Below are 12,757 nucleotides of genomic sequence, written 5' to 3'. Positions count from 1 at the left end.
AAATCCAAAGTTCTACGTGTCAATCCTTAGGTAGTCTATTACCCTGGTTTTAATACGTGGCATTTTTCAAAGGATTCCAAGTATGCAACCTTCCATACTTAAACACGTGCTTCAGTGCCTGTGCTAGTTTCTTATTGCACATTTGCTTACAGTTCTATTTTCGCAAGTACTATTTTAAATTTTGATTAATTAATTACGAGCTATACTTTAAAGCTGTTGCTCATTGTGGAGAGGAAGAGAACAATGAAAGAATCCCTCAAATTCTTTTGTGCACTTAAATTCATTATCCCAAGTAATTAATAGTAAAATACTTCAGTGATACTAATTAAAGGACAAAATAGTTTGGCAGTTCACATCCAGCTTTTAATTTTATTTACGTTTATGCATTTTGATTTCATACACTATTCATTCTATATTTTTATATGCAGTGGGAGAGCCTTCTATTTTGCATATATAGCAAAAGGGGGTGCTGATTTTTCAATTGTAACCTTCTGTCCCCAAAGTTCCTTGGAATGCTTCTTCGAGCTACTGCTGGCCACCTCACCAGTCCATGAAATAAGTACTTTCACCCCTTTATATGACAGTGCCATCTTCTATTGTTGCCTTCTCCAATATGACTGTGATTCCTGATCGAATGTAAAATCCATCTTCTGGTCTATCTGCTTCTTGAACGCCCTACAGACAAATAATTTGCATGGTTATAGATAACAACATTATACTAATGACTTGTGCTACACAATTATCTAAGACTAGAAAAAAAAAAACTATTAACTAACAAAATTGGCTCAAATGTAAAAACAAGATAAGGCAATCATGCTCACATCTTTGTTCATGATGATGACATCTTTCCCGATCTTTGCATTCTTGTCAATTATGCAGTTCCTTTAACAAGGACAACAAGTAACAAGGATCAGATGACTATTAGTATTTGGTACATTTTAAGCTAATTCTTTATCATGATAAAGACACTAATATTTAGTGTGAACTTCTAAAACCAATATATTGAATTAGCCAATTAGGTAGTGTAGTGTTCATCTTAGGGTGAGATTATTACCTTATTTTGGTGTTCCTTCCAATCCCAATGGGAACCTTCCCCTCTGCCAGCAGAGAAGCAATTTCGGATTCAGTTTGGTAATAGTCAGCTCCCATCATTACAGTGTCCTGTAAAAGATGATTTAAGAATTTTAGATGGTAGGAACCTTAAATAGAATGGTCTAGCATCCTTGGTCTAGAAACTAAGGAAATTTACCTGGAGCTCAACACCATAATCCAAACGTGAACGTTCACCCACAATGGAATGTTGGACAGTGCATTCTCTTAGGAAACATCCATGGGAGATTATTGCATCCACAATCTACGGAGCAACTCAAACATGATAAGTGATACATCTCATGAAACTAAGAGCAAACTTTTAAGATAGATGGTCACAGTCATACCCTGCACTTGTCAATCTTTGTTGGTGGTAGGAATCTTGGAGACGTGTAAATGGGTGTCTTGGGATCATAAAATTTGAACATTGGATTCTGTAAGAGAGTAGCATAGCATAAAACAGGTATTAGTTTCAGGTCAATGACAATTTGCTACATTCTAGCAGCTATTTGAACTGTGAGTGTAATTGTATTTGGCCGATGAATCTTGAACATATCCAAATTCCAAGGGCATGCCTTTCCTCATACTCCAAGCTTCCATATATAAGGAACCATTACTGGTTATACACTTTATGTTGATTCATTCTCCTCTGGTTTACAGATTTAGTATGCCACAAATTGAAATATACTATGTTGATTTATTCATGGTAACCTAATGCTAAATGACCACCGGGCTATATTACACTGAAAGCAAAATAAGGGAAACTAAATAAGTATGCTTCTTTGATATTGTAGCTTGTAACTAGTGCACGGTTCTATAGTAGTGCCTAAACCTACAAAATAGAAAGACCATTAAATAAGAAATTTAGGAACAGTAAATGTCTTGAACCCACCTCTTCAGTAAGAGCCAAGTTAGCATCATAAAATGATTTTATTGTTCCAATGTCTTCCCAATAGTCATTGAAAAAATACGCCTGAAAGAGGGCAATAAACATTCAACTTGTATTGTTACCTCATTAAAATAGTGATTAGTTCCTTGTAAATGCAAGATAAGACTCTTTCTAGAATAGATCAAAACATTTGAAAAGAGATATGTTTAGTGCAATTTCTCTTACTTGGACATTGTTTTCCCTCACTGCTGCAGGAATGATTTCAGATCCAAAGTCATTGGATGTAGGATATCTCCATTTCAGAAGCTTGAGTAAAACATCTGTCTTGAATACATAAACCCCCATAGATGCAATATATGGTGACCTTTTTGCTTCATGGGGTGGCAACCCAAGCACAGAGGTATCTACTTGCTGCAGAGAAGCAACAGGAAAACATGATTAGACTGAGAGTAGAGAAAATATATCATGATCACATTAATATGCCACAACACAACTTATAATTTCAAATATTGGGACCTGCAAGTTTGCAGGATTATTTCATACTTGTAGAAAGTAAATGTAGAAATAGAGCCTGAGGCAACTTTTGGATTCAAATGTTAAATGTAGAAGTTTGCAAATTGAGCCTATATAATATATATGTTTTAAATATATATCTGCACGTTCTTAATATGTTTAGTACATCAATTTGTGATGTTATCGTATGATGTATGATAAGTCATTCTGGATACATATATGAACTTCGCTGGAATTTCTGTAGTGCTAGTAGGATGCTCGGTTGTTCACTCTGAGAAAGTTGAGGCAAGACAGTTGAAATATAGTATTTTTTTTTGTTTCGTTCTTTCTGATAGTGACCAGTAACCAATTTTAGTTCCTTGTGTTTGGACTTACCATTGCTTTCAGATCAGCACCCTTCGGTTTTTCTGAAAATTGGATGATGCGACCTCTGCCATCTGCCTTGACCAATCCATAATCTGATGCGCGGCTGAAAAACAGGCAATTGGAAATGAAACTTAAAAATAAGATTGAACTTTTAATGTTTTTTGTTTAGGAAGTTAGTGTGTCTCTACTTTTTCTATTGCGACCCTTTCCTTCCCAGTGAAAGAGAATATATTCTCCCAGCAGCACAGTACAAACAAACGTGCAACAAAAAGAAACACATATAAAAGAAGACTGAACACACCTTTCACCTACAGCAGCACATGATACTGTAATATCTGCATTTCTGTCAACGTGACTCTGCATATTTATTATAAGATAGATATAATCAGCAAAAATTGTGAAAATAAAATGAAGAAACACTCCAAGTATGAACTGGGTGTGTCTAAAAACTTTGGAACATTTGGCAAAATTATTAAAAAGACTTAGTGTATGAACACAAGAATGGTAAGATAAAAGAACCATGGAACTAGTTATTTTTTGAGTGAATTAATTGCCTTAATTCTGTGAATGATACAAAACATTGACAGAATACAATTAATAATAATTTTCAATAATAACGAATGAGAAGAATTACACAGCTCTGATACGTAACAATTAACAAGTATACCTGCACAAGGTCCATGTAATCCATTCGGTATAGATGATCTCCGGCCAAGATCAATACATTCTCAATGTTTGTGTGCTTGGCATCCTAATACATTCAAACTATTACTGTCCAATTCAACTTGAGAATAAAAAAAAAAGGAGGGACATGCAGTAACGTATATACAGAAATCTGGCGTGTACTAAAGATTATGTTCCCACCTCAAATACCCATGTAAATTGCCTCACAGCATCTGCTGTTCCTTGGAACCAGTTCTTTCCAGTTTCTCCTTGTGTTTGCGTAGCCGCCAGAACCTGTTCAGTATTCGACTTGTTTTTATCATATTAAATTATAATGAACAAAAACATTGATTGGTCTACAATCCTTGCCCTGGAGCCCCCTCCTCCCAAAATATACTAACAAGAATCTCATGGCTCATACTTCTCTATCAATCACAGCCAAAACTGTATCTTTAATAAAACTATAATACAATTTTATGAACATTTTATCATTTTATAAGTTCCACAAATATATCTTAAACACAAAAAAGCAACCAGAGAATGATGTATGAGTTATTTAGGACCTCTAACAATCACCATGATCAAATTCTGTGATACCATACCTCCACACATCCATCCCCAAAGTTGATTCCGTTTCCAAAATAGGTGCGGGAAATGTGACGATTGAGGGATGCAGAGTTGAATTGGGTCAGTACAAATATTTTGTTAAGGCCACTGTTGATGCAATTGCTCATTGGGATGTCTATAAGCCTGTAGCATCCACCAACAGGAACCTGCAAACGAATACAGTATCATCTTAACATGGAACTCCAAATAATTTTAGTCTTTCTTTTTATTCTCCAATAAGTGATGTTTCTTCACTCAAGAAGACAATGATTTACTCACAGCAGGTGTGGCAGCTCGCTTGGTAAGAGGAAAGAGTTGAATCCCAGGTCCCCCTCCCAATATGATGGAAACAACATTTTTTGGATCAGCCTTTCTTCTGAGAAACGATGGCATTTGAAAAGCCTGAAAACGAAATTCACAATAATGAGAATACGACCATTTGTCAAATAATGACAAAAAGTGTTAGCCACAGAAACAAAGGACCTAGTCTTACAACAACCATACTGATCAAGACCATAAAAAAAGTTTAAGGTTAGGAACTAGAAAATGGATCCAAAAACAGAATTGAACCTACCACTGATTCTTTGGTGTTACTTGATGTAAGAACAGCAGAAACAACACCAGGTTTGGCCTTCTTCACCCTCTCTTGGGTTCTCAAACTTGAGGCCAATTGGTTAATGATCCAGGGACTGTAATTCAGACCCCCTTTGATTCTCTCACCTAAAAAACCACTATCTTGACGAAAAGTATTGTCTTTTCTCGATTTTACTAAATGGGTATTGGCTTTCAAGGTCACACAAGCAGACACCATTGTGTTGGTCTCAAATAATACTAAGAAACCTGAATTTCAGATGTCACAGATGGTAATGAGGTGCAACAATTCAATTCCTTGCAAAGAGCTAACCTCCAAATCTCAAAAGCTTGTACTTTGAAGTTCCAACTGTAAGCAAACCAAGTGAAGTATACATTACATTAAAATAGTACAACACAAAGCAGGAGACAGAGACACAGAGTTTATTATGTCAGAAACTTAAAGTGATACTAAAATAATAACAATTAACAGAAAGAAAAATCTTACTTTTAAACTACCCCAAATGAAGTAGGAATATGAAAAGTAAAACCCAGGAAGGTGAAGAAATAAAAAAACTCTACATCACCCAAGTTACTTGGACAGGAAATTTAAGGTGAACAGTTAGAGTATGAAGTATGAACTATGAAGAACCAGAATTGAACTAACTTGTGAATATGATGCAAACAGGAATCCTGAGAACTGATTAGAGTGTGATTTAAATTATTGGAAACGGGAAGTGAAGGTGGATCACTAGACAGTGAATGTGATCAAGTGCTGTTGAAGTTGAAGGTTGTGGTTGCCTTTATTGGCTTGTGAGCCAGAAGAACTATATCACGAGAAAGATGGGAAAAATCTTACGGCTTTGGTATATATCAATTTCCAAAAATTATAAGGGAGCATGTGAAGTATAATTAAATACTCCACTAGCTAGTAATGTTGGTTTGCTTTCTATAATCTGTAGATCAAGTCTCTCGTTTCCCGTAGTCCAAGTTTCTAGGCTCCTCTTATAGATGGAAAAGTCATTAGGAAACAAATAACTGTCAATTTCAGGCACTAGACGTACGTGAAATCAAAGAAAAGTTTTGATAAGTTTTAAAAAAAAGGAATGTGTATATAAAATTAATCAACAAATTAATGTGAATTTCTACGGCTGTCATTTGAAGACGGGGCTTTAATTTCATTGTGCAAGAGAGACACTACTTGACATTTTGCAACATTTGTTTAGTTGATTATGAGCATGACTTAGCTAATCTGCGTACACATGATTATTGTTCAAATTGATTGAGTTTGGTATAGATTGTTTTCATGCTGGCCATGGCCAACTTGCATTTCCCCATCCAATTATTGTTCAGAGTTGAAACTATTAAAACAAACAGTCAAATAAATTTTTCAACTAATAAAAAAATTTAAAAACTAACTAAAATACACCTTGCTGAACATAACTTATATGTATTTGTAAGTATATTCATTTTCATAATCAAAATGAAATTTCTTAAAAAATTTGCTGCCCCCACCCGGTACCTTAAAATTATTCCAAATAATGCAACATAATAAAACTAGTATCATGTTGATGAAATCGAGGTAAAACTAGTAAACAAATCATGATTTCTCTTGCTGCCATCAGTTTGATTTCAAGCCCTTGTTCAAGATTGCATCCAGCTTATGGTCTTGTAGCTATAATTCTTTATTTTGTTAAGGACGGTGGTTCCTTTCTCTGGTGTCAAACTTTGAGGGAGGGTAATAAGGTGGCTAATTGTTTAGTCTATTATGTTTATTCTGTAGATGCTCAGATGGTAGTTCAGGGGCCTTAGTTCCCTCCATTAGAATCTTTTGCGTATGTATGAGAAAAAATAAAAAAATAAAAAAACATTAATAAAGAAAAATATATAAGAATAGATTTTAAGTTGTTATTTGCTTAAAATTTCTCTAGTAGATCATATATTTAATTTTATTCATAAAATTAATAATAAAATATTTTAAAATTTTATTATTTATTAAATAATTATTTATTAGAAGTTAAATATTTAAATAGTTATGTAGTTAAAAAATTCAACCTCTCTTTGATATATTATTAGATTCGTTCCTGTCTGTGAGACTTTTAGGTGTTGTTTTGGTGTGCTTTTTCCCCCATTTATTCACAAAAGAATCATGATAGGCATATAAAGCAAATTATTATAAGAGAGATTTTTTTTCCCATTCCAATATTCCAACTCACTTAAAATGTTCATATAAAAATTTTGAAAAAAAAAATCGATATATATATATATATATATATATATAACTTAAAAAACACTTTTTTAAAAACTTTGAGTGGGTGTAATTGAGTTCTTTTTTTGGATATTTCTAAAGTATAAATGTGATGGTGATATTTCCTATTTTTTTATCTTTATTTTCTTATTACATCATATCACATTATCAATAATATATCTCTCTTCTCTTTGTATTATGCTATGTTATTTATAAATTTTATTTAATGAGTGTCTAAACATCATTTTCCAATGTAATTATGCGTTTAAAAGTTATCATTTTTCTTGTTAATTCAAAAGGACAATCATGTTAATTGCGTTTAAAATTATATTCAATATTAATGAAAAAAATTAAAAAATAGACTATACAATAATAATATAAAAAGATTTTATAATATTATTTAATCATAATTAATTTATATGATAAATTTATTAATTTTTACAACAATTGATTAGTATCTATAGTGATTTTTTATTAGTTCACAATCTAAATTTTTTTACATCAAGTTTTTTCTTTGATTGAGACCTTGATATAAATAAGTTTCTTCTTTTTGAATCCAAAAAATGGTGATGTTTGGTGGATTTAGTGGGACCCATTAAGGAACAAGTTTCAAGTGGATAGTTCAATGTCGGGTCACAGAGCTCTCCTCCAGATTTTGTACATAGAGCCCATCCAGCAGTATTCACGGTTCTCAATTTCTCATGTGGGCCCATTTGGCCCACCATCAAATTCTGTGTTTGTGGTTATGGATCTCCTGCACTCCGGCTGACCCTTGCCAATGTTCGCATGCAATCTCGCTCAGTTAAGCAACTAGCATTGTACTCAATTATGAAATACCACCTTCTTCTTGTTCTTTTAATTTTACAGTTATCAAACGAAAATTAAGAAATATTTAGTAGAACTTAAATTTATTATATTCAAATTAAAATATACTTATTTAATATCTTGATATTTGATAAAAAAATATTTATTAAACTTTGAAATTGTAAAACAATTTTTTTAAAAGGTAAAATTACAAATTTGATCCCCTTATAATTTAATTTACAAATTTGATTACTTATTTTTTTTTGTAATTCCACTATTTCAGTTTCCACCTTCAAAATTTGACGTTGAATGTTAATTGGTAACGTTGCGTCATATTTTTATTAGATGTTGATCGCTAATTGTTGTGTATTTATTGGATGTTAGTTTCATATATCTAATTAATATCAATTTCCAAAAAAATTAAGACATATGACGGTCAACGTTAAATAAAAACATGACACATGACAATTAAGATAAACAATTAATAATCAACATTAAATTTTGGGGTTGAGACGAAATTGTAAGAAACTTAGGGACTAAATTCGTTAATTAAATTATAGGAGGATGAAAATCAAATTCTAAAATAAATAAAAAAACCAAATTAATAATTTTACCTAAAAAATTAGAAAACTAAAACATCAAAATATATTGGGAGGAGACAGTACGTTTTAGCTAACCCATAAACTCATAAAGAGTACGTTTAGCTACGATCCAAACATAATTGACAAATGAGAATAAACTATTCCCATAGTACCTAACTCTGCTTTGTGTTTATCTGATCTACACCTATTTATAATCATTTTATGTTTTTCCTTTTCCTTTTATCCTAACTATGATTTGTTTTCTTCATTTGTTAATCACTGTTTTTTAATGTTTGATATAAATTATTGCAAATATTTAAAAACGCATGTATAATTGAAAATATCATCTATACTGTTTGATGTACTAACTGTACTTTACATTTTTCTGAATAATACGGTTCATAGGAGAAGGAGAACTTTTGATAAAAAAAAAAAAAAAGAGAAGGAGAAGGAGAACCACAAAAAATCCGTAAAGTATAACAAAATAAGTTGTTGGCTTAAATTTTTTTAATGGATATTATAGATATCTTATTATGAATAAATAAGAGAGAATAATTATTCTCGTCTTGTGTTTTTTGCGGGCCATTCTCGCTGAATTTTCAGGTTCCTATTAAATTTGATAGGCTTTTTTTTTTTTTTACTTGATTTTATTTTAATATCACTTTGGATGTGCACGAGATGTATCGTAAACTGGCAACCAAAATAAAATAAAAATGGAATTGTAAACTTATATTTTCTTAATGTAGACCGTGCATGAAGTAATAAGGACAAAATGGATAGGGTTTTCGCAATTCGTTTAGTTTGATTTTTAAATAAAAAGATCTCATTTCAATCAAATATAAAAATAACGTGATTTGTCTTTGTTTGGTTTGAATGCAATATCAAATTTGAATCAAATTTTCTTTGTTTTCTGAAATAGTATTTAGATTTTTCAATTTGTTATATTTTTTAAAAAAAATGTGTTTAATTTGACAACTACTAAATAAACAGATACACTACATAATTTAACAATCACTTCAATTCTGATTAAATATGCATAACTATAATCAATAGATCGATCAACAAAAGATCACATATCTTCAACAAAAAAAGATCACACATGATTGAATCCATAATTTACGTACATACCTAATACAATCCATCAAGAGAAAAAAACACTAATTTTATGTGGAACATAATATAATAAGAAAAACAATCTAAAATGCAATTCAGTTTAGTTTAGTTCAATTTTAACAATAGAATAAAAAATTAAAATAAACCGATATAAAAAAATATGAATGTTGTAATTAGCAATTTAATTCATTCTTATTTTTAATTGATTTAACGGTTTAAAATGGTTCAGTTCCATTTTGAAAGTAAATGACAAACTGAATTTCACGATCCAACTCATGTAGCTGTCAAATAACATAATATTGACAAAACAATTTGATATTTATTCTAAAAACAAAGAACTTTGTTTTGGGGGTCGAATACAATAGATGAATTACCACAATAGAATATAGGGATCAACATGAAGCCTTGAAGGGCAGATAAGGATTACAGAGTGTTGAAAGAGATTGATGGATCACTACAACTTGTGTTTGTGCAATTAGGCCTCAGTGATGAGTGGGAAATAACATTTTGCAAGAAAGAAACACATAATATAAATGTTTTTTTAAACAAATATTAGAACTTTTATTTGCACGCCGTAAAGATCTATTTCTATTTTCTTCTACTAAATTCAACCATGCTTGATCGTTTATTTGATTCATATATAGATTACATGATGGTAATCATAGGTTCCCTCCCATTGCCAAGTTCTTATTTGGCTCTTTGCCTCCACCGTACACGTGCCCAGCAAATCGAATCATCACTGGTTATCCACAGTGTTTTCTCCACCAAGTGCCCTAAAATATCAAACACACATAAAAAAAAAGAGTTGAATCGAATTGATATGTTATGAAATTATAAAATTATCTAGTCTCAATTAATATATAATTATTTAAACTTAATTTAACTTTATAAATTATCAGTTATTTTTAAATATGCTTTCGCAATACTTTTTTCTTTGAACCTAAGATTTTTATATTTTAAATTAACCCTTAAAACCACTTGAGAAAGATGTGTCATTCTTAATATACAAAAACAATTTAATTATTTTCAAAAACGAAAACAATATTTTATTTAATATATAAAAGTGATTATTTTGAAAGTATAAATACTTGAAATTTAGAGGGAAGGAGAAATTTGGAACTTAAAGTGAAAATTAAAAAATTAAAAATGAATTTAACAGAAAATATAAGTACGTGACACATGAAAAGGAAAAAATGATTTTGAAATTTAAAAATGTAAAACAAAATAAAAATCATGGTGAAGGTTACATGTCTTCAACACCAGTAAGGATTATATTTTATTACTAATGTATTATGTATGTGACCCATGCAACGTATAGACGATATTAATCAGTTATCAAGTTATTCGTGTCATATATAAAGTATGTAAAATTTTGAAAAAAAAAAACCTAATTTCGTTAAAATAAAAATAGAAACAATTCTTTAATATAAGATAAAAAATGAAAAATAAAATTCCTAACACATTTATGATAAGATTAAGATTCACTAAATCATATCATGGAAAAGTATTATGATAAAAAAATTGTTTTATATTTTAATATGATAAATAAAATATAATTAATTGCATTATATTAAAAATAATTTTTTTATATTGTTATTAAAATATAAATTAAGATGTTTAGTAAATTTGTTGACTTTATAATAATTAATTTAATAGGTTAATAGTGTAATTTTTTTTACATCAATAGTATATAAAAATAAATTTATAAATGCTTTTTTTAATTTTATCGCGTTAACTAATATATTTAACGTTTCTATAAAAAAAAATATATTTATGGTTCTACAAAAATAAAAACTATTATCGTTAACTTACAAGCATTTGCCAAATTCCGTTAGAGTGGGCGCGCAACAAAGAAAAAAACAACTTAAGAGTGACAAAACTCACGTGGCATGCTAATGTTATGGCATTGATGAAGGATTAGCACGAGGATAGGGGGTGTGTTTTTTAATAAGTTAATTTTTTTTATTAATTTTTGGATATAAAATAAATTATATTAAAAAACAAATACTCTTTTATGTATACTCACAATTTTTAATAAAGACTAGTACTATTTAATATATATCATGGTAAAAAAAATAAAATACTCGAAAGGATCATGATCTACAGCTATTTAACTGTGGAGGATATCGATTATATCCACCGCCAAAATTATATAACTAAAAAAGATCATAAATATAAATATATTAAATTTTATTAACTATTGGATGATGCAGTTTTTTTAATGAATTATTTATTTTTTCAATAAATTGCAGAGTATCCATTTTATTATTCACGCAAATATAAACACAATACCTTGATTACATACATTTTTTAACGTATTTTCCTTATATTTTTGTATTTTGATTTTCGGAGTTCTGTAAATGAATTTTTTTTTAACTTCCAAACAATTTTTATGTCGATAATATTCTATGATAAATTAAAACAAGAGAACAAAATGAATCACACACGCCTATTTTTACTCTTCATACAGATAATTAACTATAACATGTATTAATTTCACCTATTCAATTTCATCTTTACATTTACATTAAAACGTATATATAATATCCTAAGAATCGAACATACCACAGAATTTATATATAATGTATGCTAACAAGAACCAAAAGCTGTATTTGCATTTTGCCATATGACATTGTTGCAACATTGGCCCCACCTCTCCCATTGTTGATCAATGACATTGCTTTTGATTTTTAAAAGCTAACCAAATTTATTATATGCTGCCACTATCCGTAGGCCAAATAGGAATAGGTGCTGATACTGATTACAATATGACAAGTGTACCAATGGCTCAAGTATTGAAGTATCTCAAGAATATCGTTTCCCAAAGGATTTGCACAATATCAAATAAATTGATACATAAATTATTCACAAAGGACAAAGAATCAATAAATTACATATAAAAGTTGGTTTAAGAGATAGTATTCAAAACTGAAACTAAATCAATAAGCTAAATATGAAACTCTTTTTGGGTGAGTGGTGTTTATTTCAAAAACTTGGGATGCATTAGAATTGGCACTTAAGCCTGTTTGGATCAACACTTAAGTGCCAATGCCTTTTCAAATATGAAATGTACAGGGATTTGTTTGAACCAACGCTTAAGCTCCAATGCTTCTTCAAATCTTCAAATTCACTAAACTCTTGTCTTCCTAACTTCTTCTTTACATAAAAAATTAAACTAAAAAGGAAGGTAAAATGCTTAATTACAACTATCTAAATCTATTCTAATTCCTTCCCAAAATTAAGTAAAAAAAAAAGCAAATACAAGCCCAAAAGAAAAGAAATGAACTAACAATTGTCCAAAAAGCATCAATAATT

The 12,757-nt window shown here is 30.1% G+C and overlaps 1 protein-coding gene across 2 annotated transcripts; it reads right to left on the bottom strand.

Annotated features, from left to right (window-relative positions):
* Nucleotides 1-244: 244 nt before the first annotated feature.
* On the bottom strand, nucleotides 245-5,677 carry LOC114380557 (glucose-1-phosphate adenylyltransferase large subunit 1-like). Of its 2 annotated transcripts, none has more exons than XM_028339667.1 (15): nucleotides 5,364-5,677; nucleotides 4,701-5,066; nucleotides 4,406-4,528; nucleotides 4,123-4,293; nucleotides 3,722-3,814; nucleotides 3,525-3,608; nucleotides 3,159-3,214; nucleotides 2,867-2,960; nucleotides 2,204-2,389; nucleotides 1,982-2,062; nucleotides 1,437-1,523; nucleotides 1,250-1,354; nucleotides 1,055-1,161; nucleotides 822-882; nucleotides 245-675 (listed from the first exon to the last, which is right to left on the bottom strand). In XM_028339667.1, exons 2-15 carry the CDS (start codon nucleotides 4,935-4,937, stop codon nucleotides 574-576), a joined length of 1,587 nt encoding a protein of 528 aa, XP_028195468.1. In that variant the 5' UTR covers nucleotides 4,938-5,066; nucleotides 5,364-5,677; the 3' UTR covers nucleotides 245-573. The 2 variants fall into 2 exon arrangements, with proteins under 2 accessions (XP_028195468.1, XP_028195469.1); XM_028339668.1 differs by lacking the exon at nucleotides 5,364-5,677 and adding an exon at nucleotides 5,205-5,331.
* Nucleotides 5,678-12,757: the final 7,080 nt, after the last annotated feature.

This window comes from Glycine soja, chromosome 12 (assembly GCF_004193775.1).
Source record: "Glycine soja cultivar W05 chromosome 12, ASM419377v2, whole genome shotgun sequence".
Taxonomy (NCBI): Eukaryota; Viridiplantae; Streptophyta; class Magnoliopsida; order Fabales; family Fabaceae; genus Glycine; species Glycine soja.
This window is presented reverse-complemented; position numbering and strand designations above follow the sequence as displayed.